The sequence below is a fragment of the Myotis nattereri genome (assembly GCF_964212035.1).
Source record: "Myotis nattereri genome assembly, chromosome: 1".
Classification (NCBI taxonomy): domain Eukaryota; kingdom Metazoa; phylum Chordata; class Mammalia; order Chiroptera; family Vespertilionidae; genus Myotis; species Myotis nattereri.
In genome coordinates this window covers 8,395,594-8,413,840 of record NC_138075.1, presented here as the reverse complement: position 1 = coordinate 8,413,840, position 18,247 = coordinate 8,395,594, and the positions used below count along the sequence as shown (strand labels likewise).

General features: G+C 47.5%; 1 protein-coding gene across 1 annotated transcript in view; it reads right to left on the bottom strand.

The window, feature by feature from the left end:
• DYNC1H1 (dynein cytoplasmic 1 heavy chain 1) overlaps nt 1-17,824 on the bottom strand; it is a 64,296-nt gene extending 46,472 nt beyond the window's left edge. Inside the window, exons 1-7 of the mRNA XM_081113745.1 lie at nt 17,363-17,824; nt 8,278-8,365; nt 6,371-6,544; nt 5,885-6,140; nt 5,372-5,558; nt 3,841-4,112; nt 3,523-3,750 (exon numbers count right to left, since the gene is read on the bottom strand). Coding sequence (XP_080969871.1) covers nt 3,523-3,750; nt 3,841-4,112; nt 5,372-5,558; nt 5,885-6,140; nt 6,371-6,544; nt 8,278-8,365; nt 17,363-17,615 — 1,458 coding nt within the window. The 5' untranslated portion in view covers nt 17,616-17,824. The remainder of the gene's footprint in view (nt 1-3,522; nt 3,751-3,840; nt 4,113-5,371; nt 5,559-5,884; nt 6,141-6,370; nt 6,545-8,277; nt 8,366-17,362) is intronic.
• Nucleotides 17,825-18,247: the final 423 nt, after the last annotated feature.

Sequence of the window (18,247 nt, the reverse complement as noted above, 5' to 3'; positions counted from 1 at the left end):
AAACCAGGAGACAACCAAGATGGCGGCATAGGTAAACACCTGAACTTGCTGCCTCGCACAGCAAAACTACATCAAAACTACAACTAAAAGACAAAACGGTATCATCCAGAACCATGGGAAGGCTGGCTGAGTGGAAGTTATACAACTAGAAGGAAAGAGAAAAGCACACTGAGACTGGGAGGAGGTGCGGAGGTGCAGAAGTGCGGAGGTGCGGAGGCACGCAGAAACGGGCTGGCAATTGGGTACGCTGTTGTCTTTTTGAATTGGGAGGGAGACACAAGATCCTGACTGCTCTGAACTCCAGTTCCGGACAAGACTCTACAGACCCAGACTCACATGGGGAGAAACTGGACTGTCTGGCATCGGGCCGGAACATGAGGGCGGCTTTCTCTCAGAGGTGCTTGCAGCAATCATTGTTCCTGCATGGGGCCTCGGGACCCAGAGACCCAGGGACTTTTCGGGGCAGGGATGATGGTTTGCTCTTCCGTGGTGATTCCCTGAGACTCCGCCCCACCCAATTTAAAACCCCACCCAAGCTGTGCACAGAGGCTTTTGCATATGAATGGCCTGGCCTTTTGCAATCTAAAACCTAACTGCTGCTGGGTCAGAGAGCCCCAGAGCTTCCAAAAGAAGGCCCAAGGCTCGACAGCAGCCTACATTGCTTCACAGCTGGGCCTCATCTGGGCACCTCCAAACCTCAAACAATGAGGAGGAATCTGTAGATCTCTCTGTAACTCCTGCTGGGTAGCCTCAGGCAGTGGCTGACTTTGCACCTCCTTGGAGATCCAAGAGCCAGTGTAACTAACCAGTGGTCAGAGTGAGACCATCCAGATTACAACTCTTCACATCCATAAGAGACACACTCAGGGGCAGACTCAGTGAGCACCAAAACCCCACTGAAGCAAGTCCTGCCCCATAAGGGTGTCTCCAGCACAGCAGTTCTCCCACTGTAGACACAACTGGTCCTCACAGCCGACTGGCCCGGAGGTCAATTGCTCCCAGTGATACCAACAGCAATCAAGGCTTAACTACAACAAGACTGTGCACACAGCCCACAAAGGGGTGAACCAAGAGCGTCCACCTCAGGTGACTAGGGAGACTGAGCAACTGGGCCCTATAGGACACCTAGCACAGAAAGCCACTCTATCAACACAGGGAAGCATAAAAAATGCAGAGACAAAGAAACAGGTCACAAATGAAAGAAATAGAGGAAAGCAAACTACTGGATATAGAGTTCAAAACCACAGTTATAAGGTTACTCAAGAATCTTCTAGAAACCTCTGAGAAATTTAGTGAGACCCTCAAGTATATGAAAAAGGACCAATTAGAAATTAAGGAATCAAACCAGTGACCTCTTGGTGCACGGGTCGATACTCAACAGCTGAGCCATCCCAGCAAGACTAAACATTTTATAGCCCTGACTCAGCAAAGCCACGTAAAGCATGACATAGTACATTAACTCTGCACTGCACAGACCTTCTGACAATGTAGTCTCTCTGCTTAAGCAGTGAAATTAACATGTGTTAGACCTGGATTTGGGGTACTTCCCTTTTCAATGTTTAATCGGCAGTTAGAACTGTCTATAAGAGTGTAGTAATTCAAAGGAGTGCTACGTAGAAACTCAGTGTCCAACAGTTTTCCTTTCTTAGTCTTAAAACTCTAGGTTATAGCCCACAGGAAGCACACAGCAGAGGGAAGCCTAAAGTGCTAGAGTAACATCAGAACCTCCATTCAGTTCTCTCCCAATGTGCTGCTGGAAGTCGGTGTTGAGTACGTCACCATACATTAAAGATGAACATTGTAATCCCAAGAGTAATCTCTAAGAAAAAGAAGTGAAAGAACTACAGCTACAAGTCTACAGAGGAATTAAAGTGATATACTAAAAACAGCACAAACGGGGGCCGCCAGGAAGGGAGGAACAAGAATGAGACAAGTGGACAAGAGCAAACAGCAGATGTGAGTCTAACCACATCGATAACTGCACTGAGTGAACAGACTACACATAGTGATAAAACATGCTGAGAACGCATCATACACACATTTATTACAAACTGTACCGAGCTGAAGAATGTGGACATGATTACACACAAAAAGAAAGCGTACAATGCTCTTTAACAAATGATATATGAGAGGAGATACCTGGCAAAAGTTGAGAAACCCTAGGCTAGAAGGACTCGGCACTATTCTCAAAACTCTCCGGGTGAAATAAAGGGTGACTATTAAATGCCAACACACACGCACACACACTAGTACCACGCCGAGTGAAAAGCTGCTGAGGATTCCCTATTAACAAGTACTCAAGCCCAAACAGCAGGCACCGCGATCAGTGGTGAAGTTTCCCAGACCGCACAATTTTCAGACTGGAGCCCCCCTCTAACATTTTTTTACAAGATTTTCAAACTACAGGAGGGTTGAAAGATTTATGGACTGAACACCTACACACACACCTAGCATTAATTAATACTCAGTCAATTAACATTTGCTATATATTGGCTTTATCATATATCGAGCCATTTACCAGTCAATCCCTCTACCTATATATCTCAGTGCACCTTATATTTCTGGACTGGGTTTTTTAAGGGAAGAAAAGCACTGATGAAGAGAAGAAAACGTTGAATTGAGAAGAGAAAAAAGGATGTCTGAAGAAAATGAGTCATTTAATTATTTTGACAAATCTCAGGCATATGCAATTATTATTCACACTAGTGGCTGGGTGCACGAAATTCGTGCACAGGGTTGTGTGTGTGTGTGGGGGTGTCCCTCAGCCCAGCCTGCACCCTCTTCAATCTGGGACCCCTCAGGGGATGTCCAACAGCCGGTTGTCGGACATCCCTCTCGCAATCTGGGACTGCTGGCTCCTAACCGCTCACCTGTCTGCCTGCCTGATCACCCCTAACCACTCAGCCTGCTGGCCTGCATGCCCCCAATTGCCCACCCCCCCCCCACCAGCCTTCTTGCCCCCAACTGCCCCCCCTGCCAGCCTTCTTGCCTCCAACTGCCCCCCCTTGCCGGCCTGATAGCCCCCAAATGCCCCTCTGCCAGCTTGCTCGCCCCCAACTGCTCCCCCTGCCAGCCTGCTTGCCCCCAACTGTCCCCACCCCCGCCGGCCTGATCACCCCCAACTGCCCTCCCCTTTTGGCCTGATGGCCCCTAACCGCCTCTGCCTTGGCCCCGCCACTATGACTGTGTCTGGAAGGTCTCCTGGTCTAATTAGCATATTATCCTTTTATTAATATAGATTTTGCAAATGAGGAATCTGGAGAAAAGGTTAAATAATGTGTCCAAGTCACACAGTTAGTTCAGCAGTGGGTTGCAGGTTCTGGCTCTAGGGTCCATGCAATTTGAGGGTAGGAATGAATGGGTGGAGAACGTTAAAGATTTGGATTGAAACAATATAATACAGAATCACTAGATCTTAAGGATGACAGCAACAAGACGGAGCTAAAGGAGTAATAATGCAAAACAGAAACAAGTAGTTCATCTGAAATAATCACGCGTGAATTTCTGGAATGGGAATCACACCTGTGGCCTCAGGACCCTGACGATGACTGCTCTCAGCTGTTCATGCTGCCGTCGAAACTTCCTCATCTGGTCTAGGCGAGCCTGAAGCTTCCTGTGGGCAGGGTTGATTCGCCACACCATCTTCAGATTTTCTTCCCTTTTCCGTTTGACAATGTCTCTCAACAACACCTGAAGTTTCTCGTACTCATCATCCCAAGTCTGAAACACTTCAAAGCACGCAACCATAACCTAGGATGTAATTGAAGAAAGGAAGCTTGTTATTACAGTACAGTTTGGTCTCAATGCCCCGAGGTTGCTTTCTGATATAGTAAAACGTACTTTTTCAAATTCCTCGTAAGCAACATGCATTAGTTTTCTAGTGCCCAACACTTTGAGTAACTGGGAACTCAAATCTCTTGAAATGGCCTCCACCAAGCGCAGGGCCCTCTGGATGGGATACTTCGTGTTCCGGATCTTTCTCAAATGGGTGAAGATTGCCACAAGGGCCTGCCTGATCTTGTCCAGCTCAGTGGCAGACAGCAAATCGTTCAGAGGGAAATCTTTCATCAGAGGGTTGTAGTCATTCACGGTTTCCAAAGCCTGTTTTAGACCTAGATTAAGAGACAGTAAATGGTTTTCATACAAAGTAAAACAACTCTAACACAATGGTAGATGTCAATCTTACCTCAACTGAAAAGTAATGCAACTACAGGATATTCCGTACAGGCCTACTACTGGGAAAGTAAACTGAAATGTGTCCTCATGATGGGACAGTTGAATATTGCAAAAGATTTAGTGACAAAGAAACTATTTGATATTTGGGGGGAAAAACTCATTAATAGGATGATCCCAGCACAGCTTCATTTTCACTTATTAAAGAGCATCAGGGATACCCTCATAGTTCATCTTCTTTTGCTTTCTAGATTATCTAAATGGCCTACTAAAAACAAGTTTAAAACACTAGAATTTCATCATCTTTAAAAACACTAGAATTTAAATTTTATGCCCATGGCACAAGTTAGGTGAGTACGTTATTGACACAATCACAGAAACACCTGGGTCCTAGTCTAGATTTTTACTTCCTCTGGCACAAGATTTTTATTTCTATTTTTTTAAAGATTTTTAAAAACATGTTAGAAAGACATAATGGTTTCGGAGGTGTTACAGAAAATTCAAGTATACTTTTCCACATTAGTAAATGCCCAGGTAACGTGTACAGTGTGATTAATGTAATAGGACGATTTCCACCCGAAATCTCCTCTAACATTTGCCACGACTGTGGTCCAGCTGCTGGCTCTAACGGGCCTCATGGGCATGGAGGCGTACACACATGCTAACTGTGCCCAAACGCTCCAACGTTTGTGTGCCCACTGGGTGCTAACGAAACACCACTCACTGCGGACCATGCAGAAAACTAAAGGCTCCTCACCCCCTTTCAGAACAGGGAGGGGAGCGGAGAACAGGACGGAGCAGGTGAGAGGAGGAAGAGGAAGTACTGAGCAGCTCTCTGTCCCCAGCCCTGCAGGCAAGTAACTGCTGCTTCTGTGAACCGCCTTCCTGCTGCCTGTCTGGGGCACACTGACTTCACACTGAAAGCACAGCCTGCCCAGGGGACTGAGTAACAGGGACAGGATGGAACTCCCATGGCTCCCGACACTCAGGCCTAGAAACGGGCTGTGTCCTCAAAACCCCGGGAGGAAACGGGAGGTATGTGGAAAGTCACTTTCATTACCTAGGACTGCGGGAAATAAGAGACACGATGCGAAAGGAAAAGGAAAGGTGGTGCATATATTAACTTTCATCTCAATTACCAGCAAGGTCTCACAAAAGGCAGATTAACTGCCTGATCGATGATCAGTTCTAGTTTTACCTGTGTCAGTGTCGAAACTGACGGTGGCATGGAAGCGCTTGCCGTGCTTCAGGATATCCAGCGTGAGCAGAACCTCGGGGCTCTCGCGCTTCTCTTGTATGCGGTACAACGCACGTTCCAAGTTCAGCCAAAAACTGATTTCTTGTAAGGCCGTTCCCGAAGCAGGGTCTCGGTCGAGTTTGGTCACCTTTAAACATAAAATAACACTGAAGGGTATTCACATTTAAAGGTGGAAAAAGTATCATTAACTAAACACATGCATTACAATTTAATTTCCATATTTCAAGTGGATTTCCTGCCTGTAAATGACAAGTAGTTGAACTTGTCACAGGTAGGAAAGAGGTCAGACGAAGGCTCAGGGTGATGGTGCGCGTCTCCCACTTCCCCGGGCTTGGCAGGCCTGCTGGGCAGTCCCGGCACCAAGGGCAGGTACGGCCAACAGTCACCCAAGAATTTACCTCACAGATAACAGAGCGTGAAGCCTTTACAACTACTTTCAGCCTGTGCTCTTACTTTCTGAATTTCTCGGATCCAGCGGTTAACTCCGGATTGTAGCTGATTGAGAAAAGTTGGATCTTCAACCTTATCTCCAAAGTCTGTAACTTTGGGCTTTTCTCCACGCTCATAACACTGCTTTGCGACATTTGTAATAATTGGATGAATTGGCAGGCTGATCTCTGGAATTTCAATGTTTTGCTGCAGGTGAAGGAGTCCCATTTCAAGTTCTGCAATCTTTTTTTCAACTGAAGGAGCCATTTTATCACCATCCCTAAAAAGACAGAAAATATTTCAAAACTTAGTGCACTACTGGTCTCCAAGACATGCTCTTATTTCAGATCTGTCAAATATTAATAATAAACATTTTATTAACACAACAGATTTACGTCCTCTTGGTTGTTAGCTCTACCTCCCGATTCCTGAATTTTACATCATTTTCCAATGTCTTGTGAAGACGTAGTGAAATATGATTCAAACCAACAACAGGAAAATGGTTTTTACCTGTCTGCCTTGCCAGACTCTCTGATGTAGGACTTAAAGAAAGGAGCCACTGCATTGCTAATGAAAGAATGCAAGGTTTCATATGGGGAGTCCTCGCTGAGCGTGAGAACGCGGAGCTGGGAAGACACTGGTTTGTCTGCATCAATGACTGGAGTGCGTTTAATGAATGCCAAGCTACAAGAAAGCAAAGAAGAAATTAGAACACAAAGTCTCATTCCTCATCGGTCTTGACAACTGTGGCCTTCTCTGTGTTGCATACAAATTAAAAATTCATTTGGCCCTGGCTGGTGTTGCTCTATGGTTAGAGCATCAACTTGCGCACCAAAAGGTCTCTGGTTCGATTCCCAGTCAAGGGTCCATATCTGGGTGCGGGTTTGCTCCCCATCCCCAGACAGGGAACTTGTGGGAGGCAACCAGTTGATGTGAGATCTCACATTGATATTTCCCTCCCTCCTACCCTCCCTCCCCTCAACTCTCTGAAAAGCAATGGGAAAAAATATATGGTGAGGATTAACAAACAAAAATATGCATTTGACTGTTTCAATTTAAAAATCCTATTAAGAATAGACTAAATTGTTGCTTTTCTAATATTGAAACACAGTGCTCATCTTTACTCACATGAGCACTAACCAAATCAAGGTTATGGTTATAGCAAGGGACCATGAAACCAAGCAAAATTTGTTTGTCTTATAAATGGGTTACATTCATAACCTTGGCCTCATTTACACTAACCTCCTAGCAACTGCAGGTTGCAAGCCATAGTGTACTTAAACCTGACCTTACACTAATTTGTAGAAGGTGGAAAATCTGGTAACACACATTGAAAATGTCAATGCACCACGTCTGAACCTGTGACACTGTTTTTAGGGATTTGTCCTACAGACTCAGACCTGTACCTAACAGTGTTCACCAGTTATCTATACTAATAAAAGGGTAATATGCTAATTAGACCAGGAGACATTCCGGACATCCTTCCGGACAAAGCCATGGTGGCGGGGCCAAGGCAGAGGCAGTTAGGGGGGATCAGGCCAGGAGGGGAGGGCAGTTGGGGGTGATCAGGCCAGCAAGGGGGGGCAGTTGGGGATGAGCAGGCCAGCAGGGGGGGCAGTTGGGGGCGAGCAGGCTGGGCGGGGGGGGGGGGGGGGTAGTTGGGCGTGAGCAGGCTGGCGGGGGGGTGGGGGCAGTTGGGGGTGAACAGGCAAGCTGGGGAGGTGGCAGTTGAGGCAATCAGGCCGGTGGGCGGGGGGCAGTTGGGGGTGAGAAGGCCGGCAGGCAGAGTGGTTAGAGGCGATCAGGCAGCCTAAGCGACCAAATGACCGGTCGCTATGACACACTGACCACCGGGGGACAGATGGCCAGTGTGCTCCCACAGTGGGAGCACTGGTTGCTCAGCTCACCGACGGGCACCCAGTGCGGGCTCGGGCTCCTCCCGGGCCACCTGCCGCTTCATGCACTACTGCATCCCTCAGGGGATGTCGGACTGCCAGTTTCACCAGATCCTCAGCTTGGCCTGTGGGGATTGGGCCAAAACCAGCAGTACGACATCCCCCAAGGGGTCCCAGATTGCGAGAGAGTGCAGGCCAGGCTGAGGGACCACTCCGGTGCACGAATCCGTGCACCAGGCCTCTAGTTTATAATAATGATGATTCAGATATAATCTGAGGGCATTATTAGATATGTTACAATGGGTGCCATGACATGGATATTAAAGTAAAAATATTTTAGAATTTATCTTAATTTGGAAATCCCTCTAACTTGAATTCATGAAATCAAAGATAAGATACTGAAATTGCAGAGTAGAAATCTTTTGAGTGTTTTCTTAATGACTTCGTCTGAGTCAGTTAAGACTGATGCTTAATTCTTGCAAGCTCAGAACCCGAGATTATGGTTACAGTCACACTACTCACCTGTTGGACTTGACTCCATAATGAATGTCTATATTGATATTATAGGAAATGAATTCTTTTTCTTCTTCTCCTTCATCACCAACATCCTCTACAAATTAAAATAAATATTGTTAATATTTATAAAATAAATAAATGTTGACATTCTTGTCAACATTTCCAATTTTGAGTCAGCTCTACTTATTCTCCCTAGCTACCCATTTTTTTCTGACTCCTGCCCTGGGCCCTCCTTTGCTGCATAATCTTGGGCAAGGGGGTGAACCTCTCTGGGCCTCCGTTTCTGTGCCTGGGCTGTTGGACACATTAAGGAGCTGTTGCTGGGCAGTGCTGCAGGTGGGCAGGCGTGCTGTGCTAGGGGAGCGGGGATGCCTTACAGCCAGTTCTCCAGGTCCCACCCACTCCCACCTTGACTCCCTACACAGAAGTTACCTCTCTCTTCCCTTCCTCTCCCTCCCCTGCCCCCCTCCCACCCCCATTCTGCTCAGTTGCTAACTCAGCACTTACTATATGACAGGCATTTTACTAAGTACTTTAGCTACATGTCTTTAAACCTCACTACAACCTATGGGGACTGGCATGACTGTCACTATCCTTGTTTCCCAGGTAAGGCATGTAAGCAAACTGTCCTCAGACCGTGGCTGGAAAGGGACAACCTAAGAATTCAGAAGTCAGTGATTCTAAACCCAGTGTCCTCACCAGTACACAGGCTGCCCCTCCCTCACCCAGGCCCACAGGGCAAACTGTTGTCTAGCATCACCCCAGGGTCCCTGAGAGGTGTTCCCCTCGCCTTCCCCTCTGCTCCTGGAGCACTTCTCATGGCCTGCTGGGGGATTAGGGAGGATGCACTTCCTCCCCGACGGTGGGCTGCTGATGCCCAGGAGCCCTTCGAAAAGCTGACTGGATTTAATAGTAAGATAGCTCAAGATACGTGTGAGCACAATTTCTAAATGGCTGAAAATCAAAACAGAAAAATTAAAATAAAAAATGTGTAAGAACGGAAATAACGCAAACCTGTAGGTGTAGCACTAACCCACCAGAGGCCTGGATGCTCTAGTCAATTATTTCCGCAATGATAAGTTACACGGAAACGTGTGCTAGCAGAAATCACTATCCCAGGATTAACAGTATGTATGTGAAATCACTATCCCAGGATTAACAGTATGTATGTGAAATCACTATCCCAGGATTAACAGTATGTATGTGAGATCACTATCCCAGGATTAACAGTATGTATGTGAGATCACTATCCCAGGATTAACAGTATGTATGTGAGATCACTATCCCAGGATTAACAGTATGTATGTGAGATCACTATCCCAGGATTAAGTTAACAGTATGTATGTGAAATCACTATCCCAGGATTAAGTTAACAGTATGTATGTGAAATCACTATCCCAGGATTAAGTTAACAGTATGTATGTGAGATCACTATCCCAGGATTAAGTTAACAGTATGTATGTGAAATCACTATCCCAGGATTAAGTTAACAGTATGTATGTGAGATCACTATCCCAGGATTAAGTTAACAGTATGTATGTGAGATCACTATGCCAGGATTAACAGTATGTATGTGAAATCACTATCCCAGGATTAAGTTAACAGTATGTATGTGAGATCACTATCCCAGGATTAAGTTAACAGTATGTATGTGAAATCACTATCCCAGGATTAAGTTATCATGGTCTGCCTTCCCTTTCACCTCCGTGATGGAACAGCATAGGCAGCAGACATAGCTAAGTGATCTTGGGAAGGCCATTTTTCCTCCTCTGGGCTTCAAATTCATGATGTGACACGGGCAGCAGGGCGTGGGGTAGTCAGTCAAGTGGTCTACATGAGCTGTCCCGTTTCTTTAAGTGCTGAACACTAGGAAATCTCAGTGTATAGGACCTGAGCGAAAGCCCGGCTTCATTAGTTTTCACACGAGACAAAACCCACGCTTCAAGTGCATAAAATATTACTATGTCAATAAGACAATGACTCTTTCAAAATACTGTTTTTGGTATAATTTTAGGAAGGGGAAGAATGGCAGAACATTCTAGTATGCCAGATACTTTAAGTTGTTTTTTAAAAATGACTAAAAACAAAACAGAAAACCAACTGAACAAATCAGCTGGGTGTTCTGGCTACCAAAATGTGGCTCCCCCACAGGTACGAGAAGCCACGCTGCCCAGCCACACGCTGCCCAGCCACGCTGCCCAGTCGGTGCTGTGCGAGCACCTGGACCAAGAGCAGCAGGAAATCCGGACAGACAGCTGTCAGGTGGTGGCATGCTGAAGGATCTCCTCTCTTCACTTTCTGAACTTTCCTTAAGCTGTTCTATAATTTATGTAAAACACATTATCAAAATAACACCCAAACCACACACAGAAAATAAAAGTCACATTCTAGAACCCACCGAAGGAGATACTGACATAACTAAAAGCAAGCACCTCATGGTAACTTGGAATCACTTCCTCTCCCAGCTCAAGTTTCCTCATCTATGCAAACAAAACGACTTGGACTGGACGCAGCATCTAAGGATGCTGCCTGCACCTCCCAAGCGGCCGGGTTACAGGAAGCGGGCAGCAGGCCAGGCAGGGGCTGAGTCAGGGCGCCCACAGGACACTGCAGTGCGGCGGAGCGCAGCTGGGGCTCAGCAGGCACACCCGCTGACGTAATCCCCAGACACGGACATGCAAGGGGGTCTTCTCCAAGCTCTGCGAAATCCTACCTCCTCTCGACAATAACTAATGGAAGTTGCTACTAATCGCTCACAGAGTACACTTTGGAATCATTTTTAAATGCCTATTCCCCATAAACAGAGATTAAATGAAGTCTGAGTATGTCTGATTCCCACAGCATCAAAGAATCTATGGCTGTTTTATAAACTGCCATCCGATAACTTAACCTTTGTGTCTCTCTGTAAATGATTCCATCTTCTAAATAACAACTTGACATTTTACTTTAATATTTCTATATTAAAAATTGTTCGGAGGAGGAAAGACACTTGATAGTTAATTCTTAATAACAAGGAGGCTATTAATCCTGCTATATCTAGAAGCCTGTATACAAACACAAACTGCGTGTTTTATCAGGTACTGTCTGTCAGTAAAGTTTGAGTCAGTTTCCTAGAGCTGCTGAGTACTACTGGTTAACACACAATGACCGACACGGCACTACAGTCAGAGAATGGAAGGACCCCGGCGTGCTGGGCTGCCCCTAAGGGCAAACTGTGAGCATTTCTTTGGCTAAGTTCTGAGACTGCCAAAATTCTAGAGATGTTCAGAGTGTCATTTAGCATCCATCTGTATGCTGTTATTGAAGGACTAGTTTACTTTAAACTATGATTGATTTATTTTTTTTCATGTTTTTTATTGATTTTTAGAGAGAGGAAGAGAGAGACATCATTGATCGGCTGCCTCCTGCACACACCCCCTACCCCCCCCCCCCCTTACTGGGGATTGAGCCTGCAACCCGGGCACGTGCCGACCCGGAATCAAACCTCAAACTGGTGACCTCTTGGGCCATGGGTCACCGCTCAACCAGAGTCACACTGGCCGGGCAAACTATGAGTGATGTATAACATTACACTGCGCATAAGGCGAGCACTATGCCTTGTTTAATGAAATAGGAAAATGTGCACATTCAATGACCTTTAAGAATCCAACTACCTCTCCTGGCAGACGGGATGATGCCACAGTTTGGTGGACGAACAGCTGGAAAAAGGTTAAAGCAAGCTAAGCTGGTAAAGGAGGGTGAGGCTGCCTGGCTCCCTGCACCGTGGGCTTCCCTCCCGGCCTCCTCCAGCCACAGGACAAGTCTCTTCCCCAGCGGTGAACGGGCCCGCACACACTAAAGTTACTTGTTACATGTTCCTGTTCTGTCTTCCACCTTCTTTTCCTTTAAAACCAAAACCGTGCCAGTGCCCCGTGATTCTGTCCCTCACGACCACACATGTCCTCCCCTCCCCTCAGGCGGCGGCTCCAGTTCCCCTTTCCCGGCTCTGGTGCTTTCTCCTGTCACCTCAACAGCCCCTTCCATCCTCCCGAGGGGCTGTGACTTCCCTGCCACAGCCACTCCGGGCTCCCGACAAGGCGAAGGCCGGGGAGGAAGTCTGAGGGTCCCTTCAACCCGAAGCCTTCCCTCTGAGACACTGTTAGGAATGTGGAGGGCTAAACCCCACAACATACTTGTACATAATGTAAAACTGGGGCTCGTTTTGATATTTCCAGAAAAATAAGAGAAATAAGCAACTGAAAACTAGTAAGTTACTAATGCCTAAGGGACTTAAGATTTAATCTTTTTGTTTTGTTAATCCTCACCCCAGGATATTTTTTCCATTGATTTTTAGAAAGAATGGAAGAGAGGAAGGGAAGGAGGGAGGGAGGGAGGGAGGGAGAGGGGGGCGTGTGACAGAGACACATCCACTGTTTGCCTCCTACACATGCCCCGACTGGGACTGGAGCGCAAACTGCAACCAGGTACAGACCCTTGACTGGGAATTAAACCAGTGACTTTTCCGTACATGGGCGGACGCTCTAACCATTCAGCACACCAGCCAGGGAAAGAAGAGAAACTATTTAGAAAGTTACAGAGGTAGAAAAACTGGGCCGTAGGAGAAATGGGTTCAGGAAACAAGTTACAGAAGCAAAAGGGCCCATGGAGCTTAGGAGAGAGAGAGAAAATAAAAAAGAGACACACACACACACACACACACACACACACACACACACGCAAGGAAAACAACACCCTGGGAGAGGAGAAAGGCACAGGTGGGAGGGAGAGTGGCAAGATTTAATATTTTTAAGCTAATACTAATTCAAAAGACATAAATGATATGAAATAAAGGAAAACAAACTCTCCTATTTCAATAGGTACCAAGGAACTGAATTCTTTATTTGTTAATATGTTTTTATTGGTTTCAGAGAGGAAGGGAGAGAGATACAAGTATCACTGATGAGAGAGACACATCGATGGACCGCCTCCTGTATGGCCCCCACCAGGGATCCAGCCCGCAACCCGGGCATGTGCGCTGACGGAATCAAACCGTGACCTCCTGGTTCCTGGGTCAATGCTCAACCACTGAGCCACCAGGTTGGAATTGAATTCTTAAAACATCTTTTTCTCAACTGGGTCTTCAAAGCCTCGATTTCAGTTTCTCAGTGAAGACAGAGGAGGCTGGACCAACTTGCCAAGTTCTGCTGATAAACAGAACTTCCACCCAACTTAACTGTTTAAAAGAAGTGCTGGCCATTTTCCCTTCGCCGTTCATAAATGTTATTACTCTGCTACACTGCATTCAATCATCTTCTGCAGATGGTTTCTCCTATGAAGGGTGCTGGGCCCCGCCTACCGCGTCCGTCACAGCACAGGACATCTATAAGGGCCCAGGTGGATGGACTCCTGGCCTGAGTGCCAAGACAGTACGGTGCCATAGGAAATTCTTCCTGTTAACTTATTAACTATTTTATTAGCCATTTGGTGGAGGGGCGGGGGGAGCTAAGCAAAGGCCAAAAACAAGTACTTTTTAGTCATCAATCTACTTCATTTCCTTGTGCTTTAGGGAAATTAAGTCCTCAAATAATTTTTAAACACACACACACACACACACACACACACACACACACACACCCCACACGCTCCTCATACAACTTTCCAGGCTGTTGCAGCTCTAAGAAGCTGAGCGCCGTCAAAGGCACTATTTGCTTTCAGACTCCAGTCCCTCCCTGCCTCCGCACTAACGAGAGGAGGTGGCCCTCAATACGAAGCCCAGGAGAAGTAGAATTCTAAGCGTAGGTAAGTGCTGGCTAAAGGCAGTCACTATTTTCAGTCTTCAAGTTCTCAGGTAAAGTTTTAGACCTCAGAAACACACACAGCACCTGAGCCCGGCCTGGTCGCTAACAAGCGGGAGCGCGCACACAGGTCCCGGGGCCCAGCTCCACCACTGGGAACGGGGCACCTGCGGCCTGCTCCTCCCTCCACCACCCAGCCTCCCCCCGGACAGAGCACAGCGCTGAAGGCACCCCCAACTCCGAAACGCCTACTCGGCAAAGAGCTCCAACGGGTCTTCATCCCAGAAGCACACAATGAAGAAAACGATGTTAAAAACAAAGGAAGAAAACAAGGTTCTACATGCCGGAGATGCCAGATTTCTTTTTAATGAGGAGCTACAATTTAACTTTCCCTTTCCCACAAACTCTCCAGTTCTTCACTATCAAAATAAACTGTTTAGTTCACAGCCTTTATTTTACATTTTAAGGAATGTTACCTTAACAACAACAAAAAATACTTTCAAATATATGTGTGTGTGTATGTGTGTGTATATATATTAGTTACGAGTAAAAAACATAGAGAGATCTTCATGTAAAAATGCTTCTATATTCAATCACAAGTGTTTGGAAAACTCCCTCCATAAAAGGGGGGAGGGGTAAAAGAAAAGCAATTTGTCGTCCTCATTAAATAAGTTATATGACTTCATTGTTGGTGGTGGCCTTTATTGAGTTTAAATAATTCCAGGTTGTTTTCCATATTATAATGCAAGCCTACCTTTTCACACGACTACAGGGTGCTCATATTTGCTTAAGTGTACAAATGCCAAAGCTAACTCACAAAACCACCTGGAAGGAAGCCCTCTCACCAAGTGACCCGGGACTGCAGTCTATCTCAATTAGGCTAGTGTAGCCAGGATGCTAACAAGGCTAATGGTACCACCTAGCTTTCCTCAGACTTTTTGTAAGTGGAAAATAAATTACAGGCAGGCTGAATTACTTTAAATACTTCAGGGATTTATGTATTGTTTTTAACCCTCACTCAAGGATATGCTTATTGATTTTAGACAGAGGGGAAGGGAGAGATGGAGAGAGGAAAAGGGAGGAAGAGGGAGAGGGCAAGAGAGGAGAGAGAGTGAGAGAGTAGGAGGGAGAGAGAGAGAAGTGAGAGGGAGCATTTATTGATTTGCCTTATGTATGTGTCCCGATTGAGGATCAAACTGGCAACTTGGGTTGCTCTGACTGGCAACCACCCCCCTCAACCTTTCGGTGTGTGGAATGACGCTCCAACCAACTGAGCCACACCAGGCAGGGCTTCAGGGATTTTTATAAACGAAGGAATGAGGTAGGATTTCAATTTTAGCCGGCCTCATTCTTTAGTCAATGTTCAAAAGTGCAAGTCATTATGGAGGCAAGATTTGGATGCCTAGATATTCGCTTTGCTGAAAGAAGAAAATGTGCCCATCAAGATCTGCACAAACTACAACACATACGAGAGGAATAGGGTTCCACCTAATAATTAGCAACGTCCAATCCTAAGATGTTTGAGAAAAGTGAAGTACTTATGAGCACTCTAGAAGCAAAAAACAACGCAACTTAAAAGAAATTAAAGACTCAACATGGAAATCACTGATCTCAATCAACTGTTCAATGAAAATATTATCAAGAATTAGCCAAGGTCAAAGAACTCAAAATACAGTAACTTAAACAACTAAGATTAAAATATGTTTTAATAAAATAATGTGCATTCAATGAAAAAAAGACCTGAAGAACTGACACCAAAAATGCTGACAGTGGTTACAGCTGGGTTGACGGTGACTCTAATTTTATCTGTATTACTTTAAATTTTTCTAGCATGACTATGTGCTCTTTTTGAAAAAGAGTATATGAGTTAAATGTATTTTAGTAAAAAACACTAGTGGGGCGCAGCCAGCATGGCTCGGTGGTTAAGCCTCGACCTATGAACCAGGAGGTCACAGTTCAATTCCCCTTCAGGGCACATGCCCGGGCTGTGGGATGGATCCCCTTGGGGGTTGTGCAGGATGCAGCCCATGGATGATTCTCTCTCATCATTGATGTTTCTCTCTCTCTCTCTCTCCCTTCCTGTCTGAAATCAATGAAAACATATTTTAAAAAACACTAGTGGATTTCCATTCAGTAAAACATAAACTCAATCATAACAGAAAACCCTAAACATTAATAACCTAAATATGCCCAAATGGCTTCTTTGCTTTAACATTCCCTGCGGATCTAAGAACATTATTCTTTCACACTCTGACCCTCAACCCTCCTGCAGAAGCAGAGGCCATAATGAAGCATCTCCCGAAAACACTAGTCTTTGAAAGAAACAAATTATCACAAAGAAACAAATGGGTGAGGCCCATCGCACAGGCTCTGTTAACAGACCACGCAGCCTTCTGAGATTATAAGCAGCTTGCTGGGGGAGGTTTTCTGACAATGCACAATTCCTTGGTGCTAACGCTCAAAGACGCCTGCACGTCATCCCTGGGTTCCCAGATGGACCGATGGACCGGGCCACACCCATCCGCGTGGTGCCCTGTCGCCGCCCTCTACCAAGGGGTCTTCCAGAATCAACGGGAAGCCCTCCCTGCAGGCAAGCTCTACCCTCAAGGCAATCAAGCCTGGCGTTTGGAAGGTCACCATTTGCCTCCTCTCCCCACTAGCTGCCTAACCCGATTCTTTCTTTTCTAAAATCTGTGCAACAGACTCAAATATCCCAGGCAACCTCTAGGCATCACACAAATTACAAGGTATGATTAGCGTGGGCTGGAAACTGAGCCGCTGCGTCTAAGGGCGAGGATTGGCTGGTGACCTTGGCTCACGTCACCGGAGCCTCAGTTTCCTCGCGTGGGAAATGGGGAGATACACGCAGTCCGCAGGGACGCTGTGAGGACCAAGAGGCGGAGCTGTGGGCGCGCATCCACCCAGAGGTGAAGCCGGGCTCGCAGCCCTGTCACTCCGAGAGGCCCGGCGTCCGGGTCCGCACCAGGCCCGGGCGGGGATGCCCGCCGGCTGCCGCTTCCCCCGGCTCCGACCGCCCGGACCGCGAAAGGGCCAGAACCCCGCTGCCCACGTCTCCCCAGATCCCGGCGCCGGGACACAAATCGAAACCGAAAAGCTCATGTGACATTGGAGGCCGGGATGCGGCCTCCGCCCGCCGCGCTCAGCCCGGAGACGCTGTCTCCACCCAACTCGGCCATCTTGAGGCCGGCAGACAAAGCGATGCCATTGTTGGGGGTGACGGCGAGACAGGGACGCCCTCCTCCCCCCGCCACCCGGAAGGGGCACCCGGGCTCCGCCGGCCGCCGGCCGGGCCGCACCTTTGAGCGTGGAGCGCTCCACCAGCACCGTGTGGACCTGCGGGTCCGAGAGGAACTTGCGCATCTGCTCCAGGGCGCTCTTCTCCTCCAGCGCCGCCTCCAGTGCGGCCGGCGCCTCGCCGCCGTCTTCCAGCAGCAGCGGCACCAACTTGCGCAGATGCTTCTGCAGCATCGACACGTCGGCCACGTTCTGCACGGCCGACACCTCTAGGCCGGCCGAGCCGTCCTCGCCGCCGCCCCCGGGATCCGACATGACGCCGCGCTCGGGACCCGTGGGCAGTGCAGAGAAAGCGGCTGAACTCCGCGCGAGAGCGGGCGAACCAGAGAAACGGACGCCGGACGCCGACCGCCGCTAACCCGCGGCCGACTGAGACCCGCAAGCACCGGCTCCGCCCTAAAGGCCACCGCCCGCCGGCCCCGCCCCGCCCCGCCGCCCGCTCGCCTCTTGCCGCAGCCACTGGCGCCCGCTCGCGGCCCTGGCGTCACGACGTAGCGCATGCGCACAGGCGGGCCCACGGGCGAGGAAGCGCAGACTTCTGGGACTTGTAGTCCCAGCGTTGGGCGGGACCCAGCGTCCCGCACCTCCAGCCCTTAAGAATGATTTCTTAGCGCAGGGGTCGGTGTCGGGTAGGCATGAGCTACGGTTTTTCTTGTTTACTGCTGTGGCTGCTGCGAACAGCGGAGAGCCGAGACACTCCACAAATATTAAATGAACGAAGGAATGGTGTTACTGACGAGAGCTAACGTTTTTTGAGCACTGAGCTTGTGCCCGACATTGTTCTGAGCACGTTGCCGGTGTTCTTTCGTTGAATGACTACAATGTGCTAAGTGCTAAAATATGTAGTCATGACATATGTATAATTAGATATATTTGGGAGGGTGAGG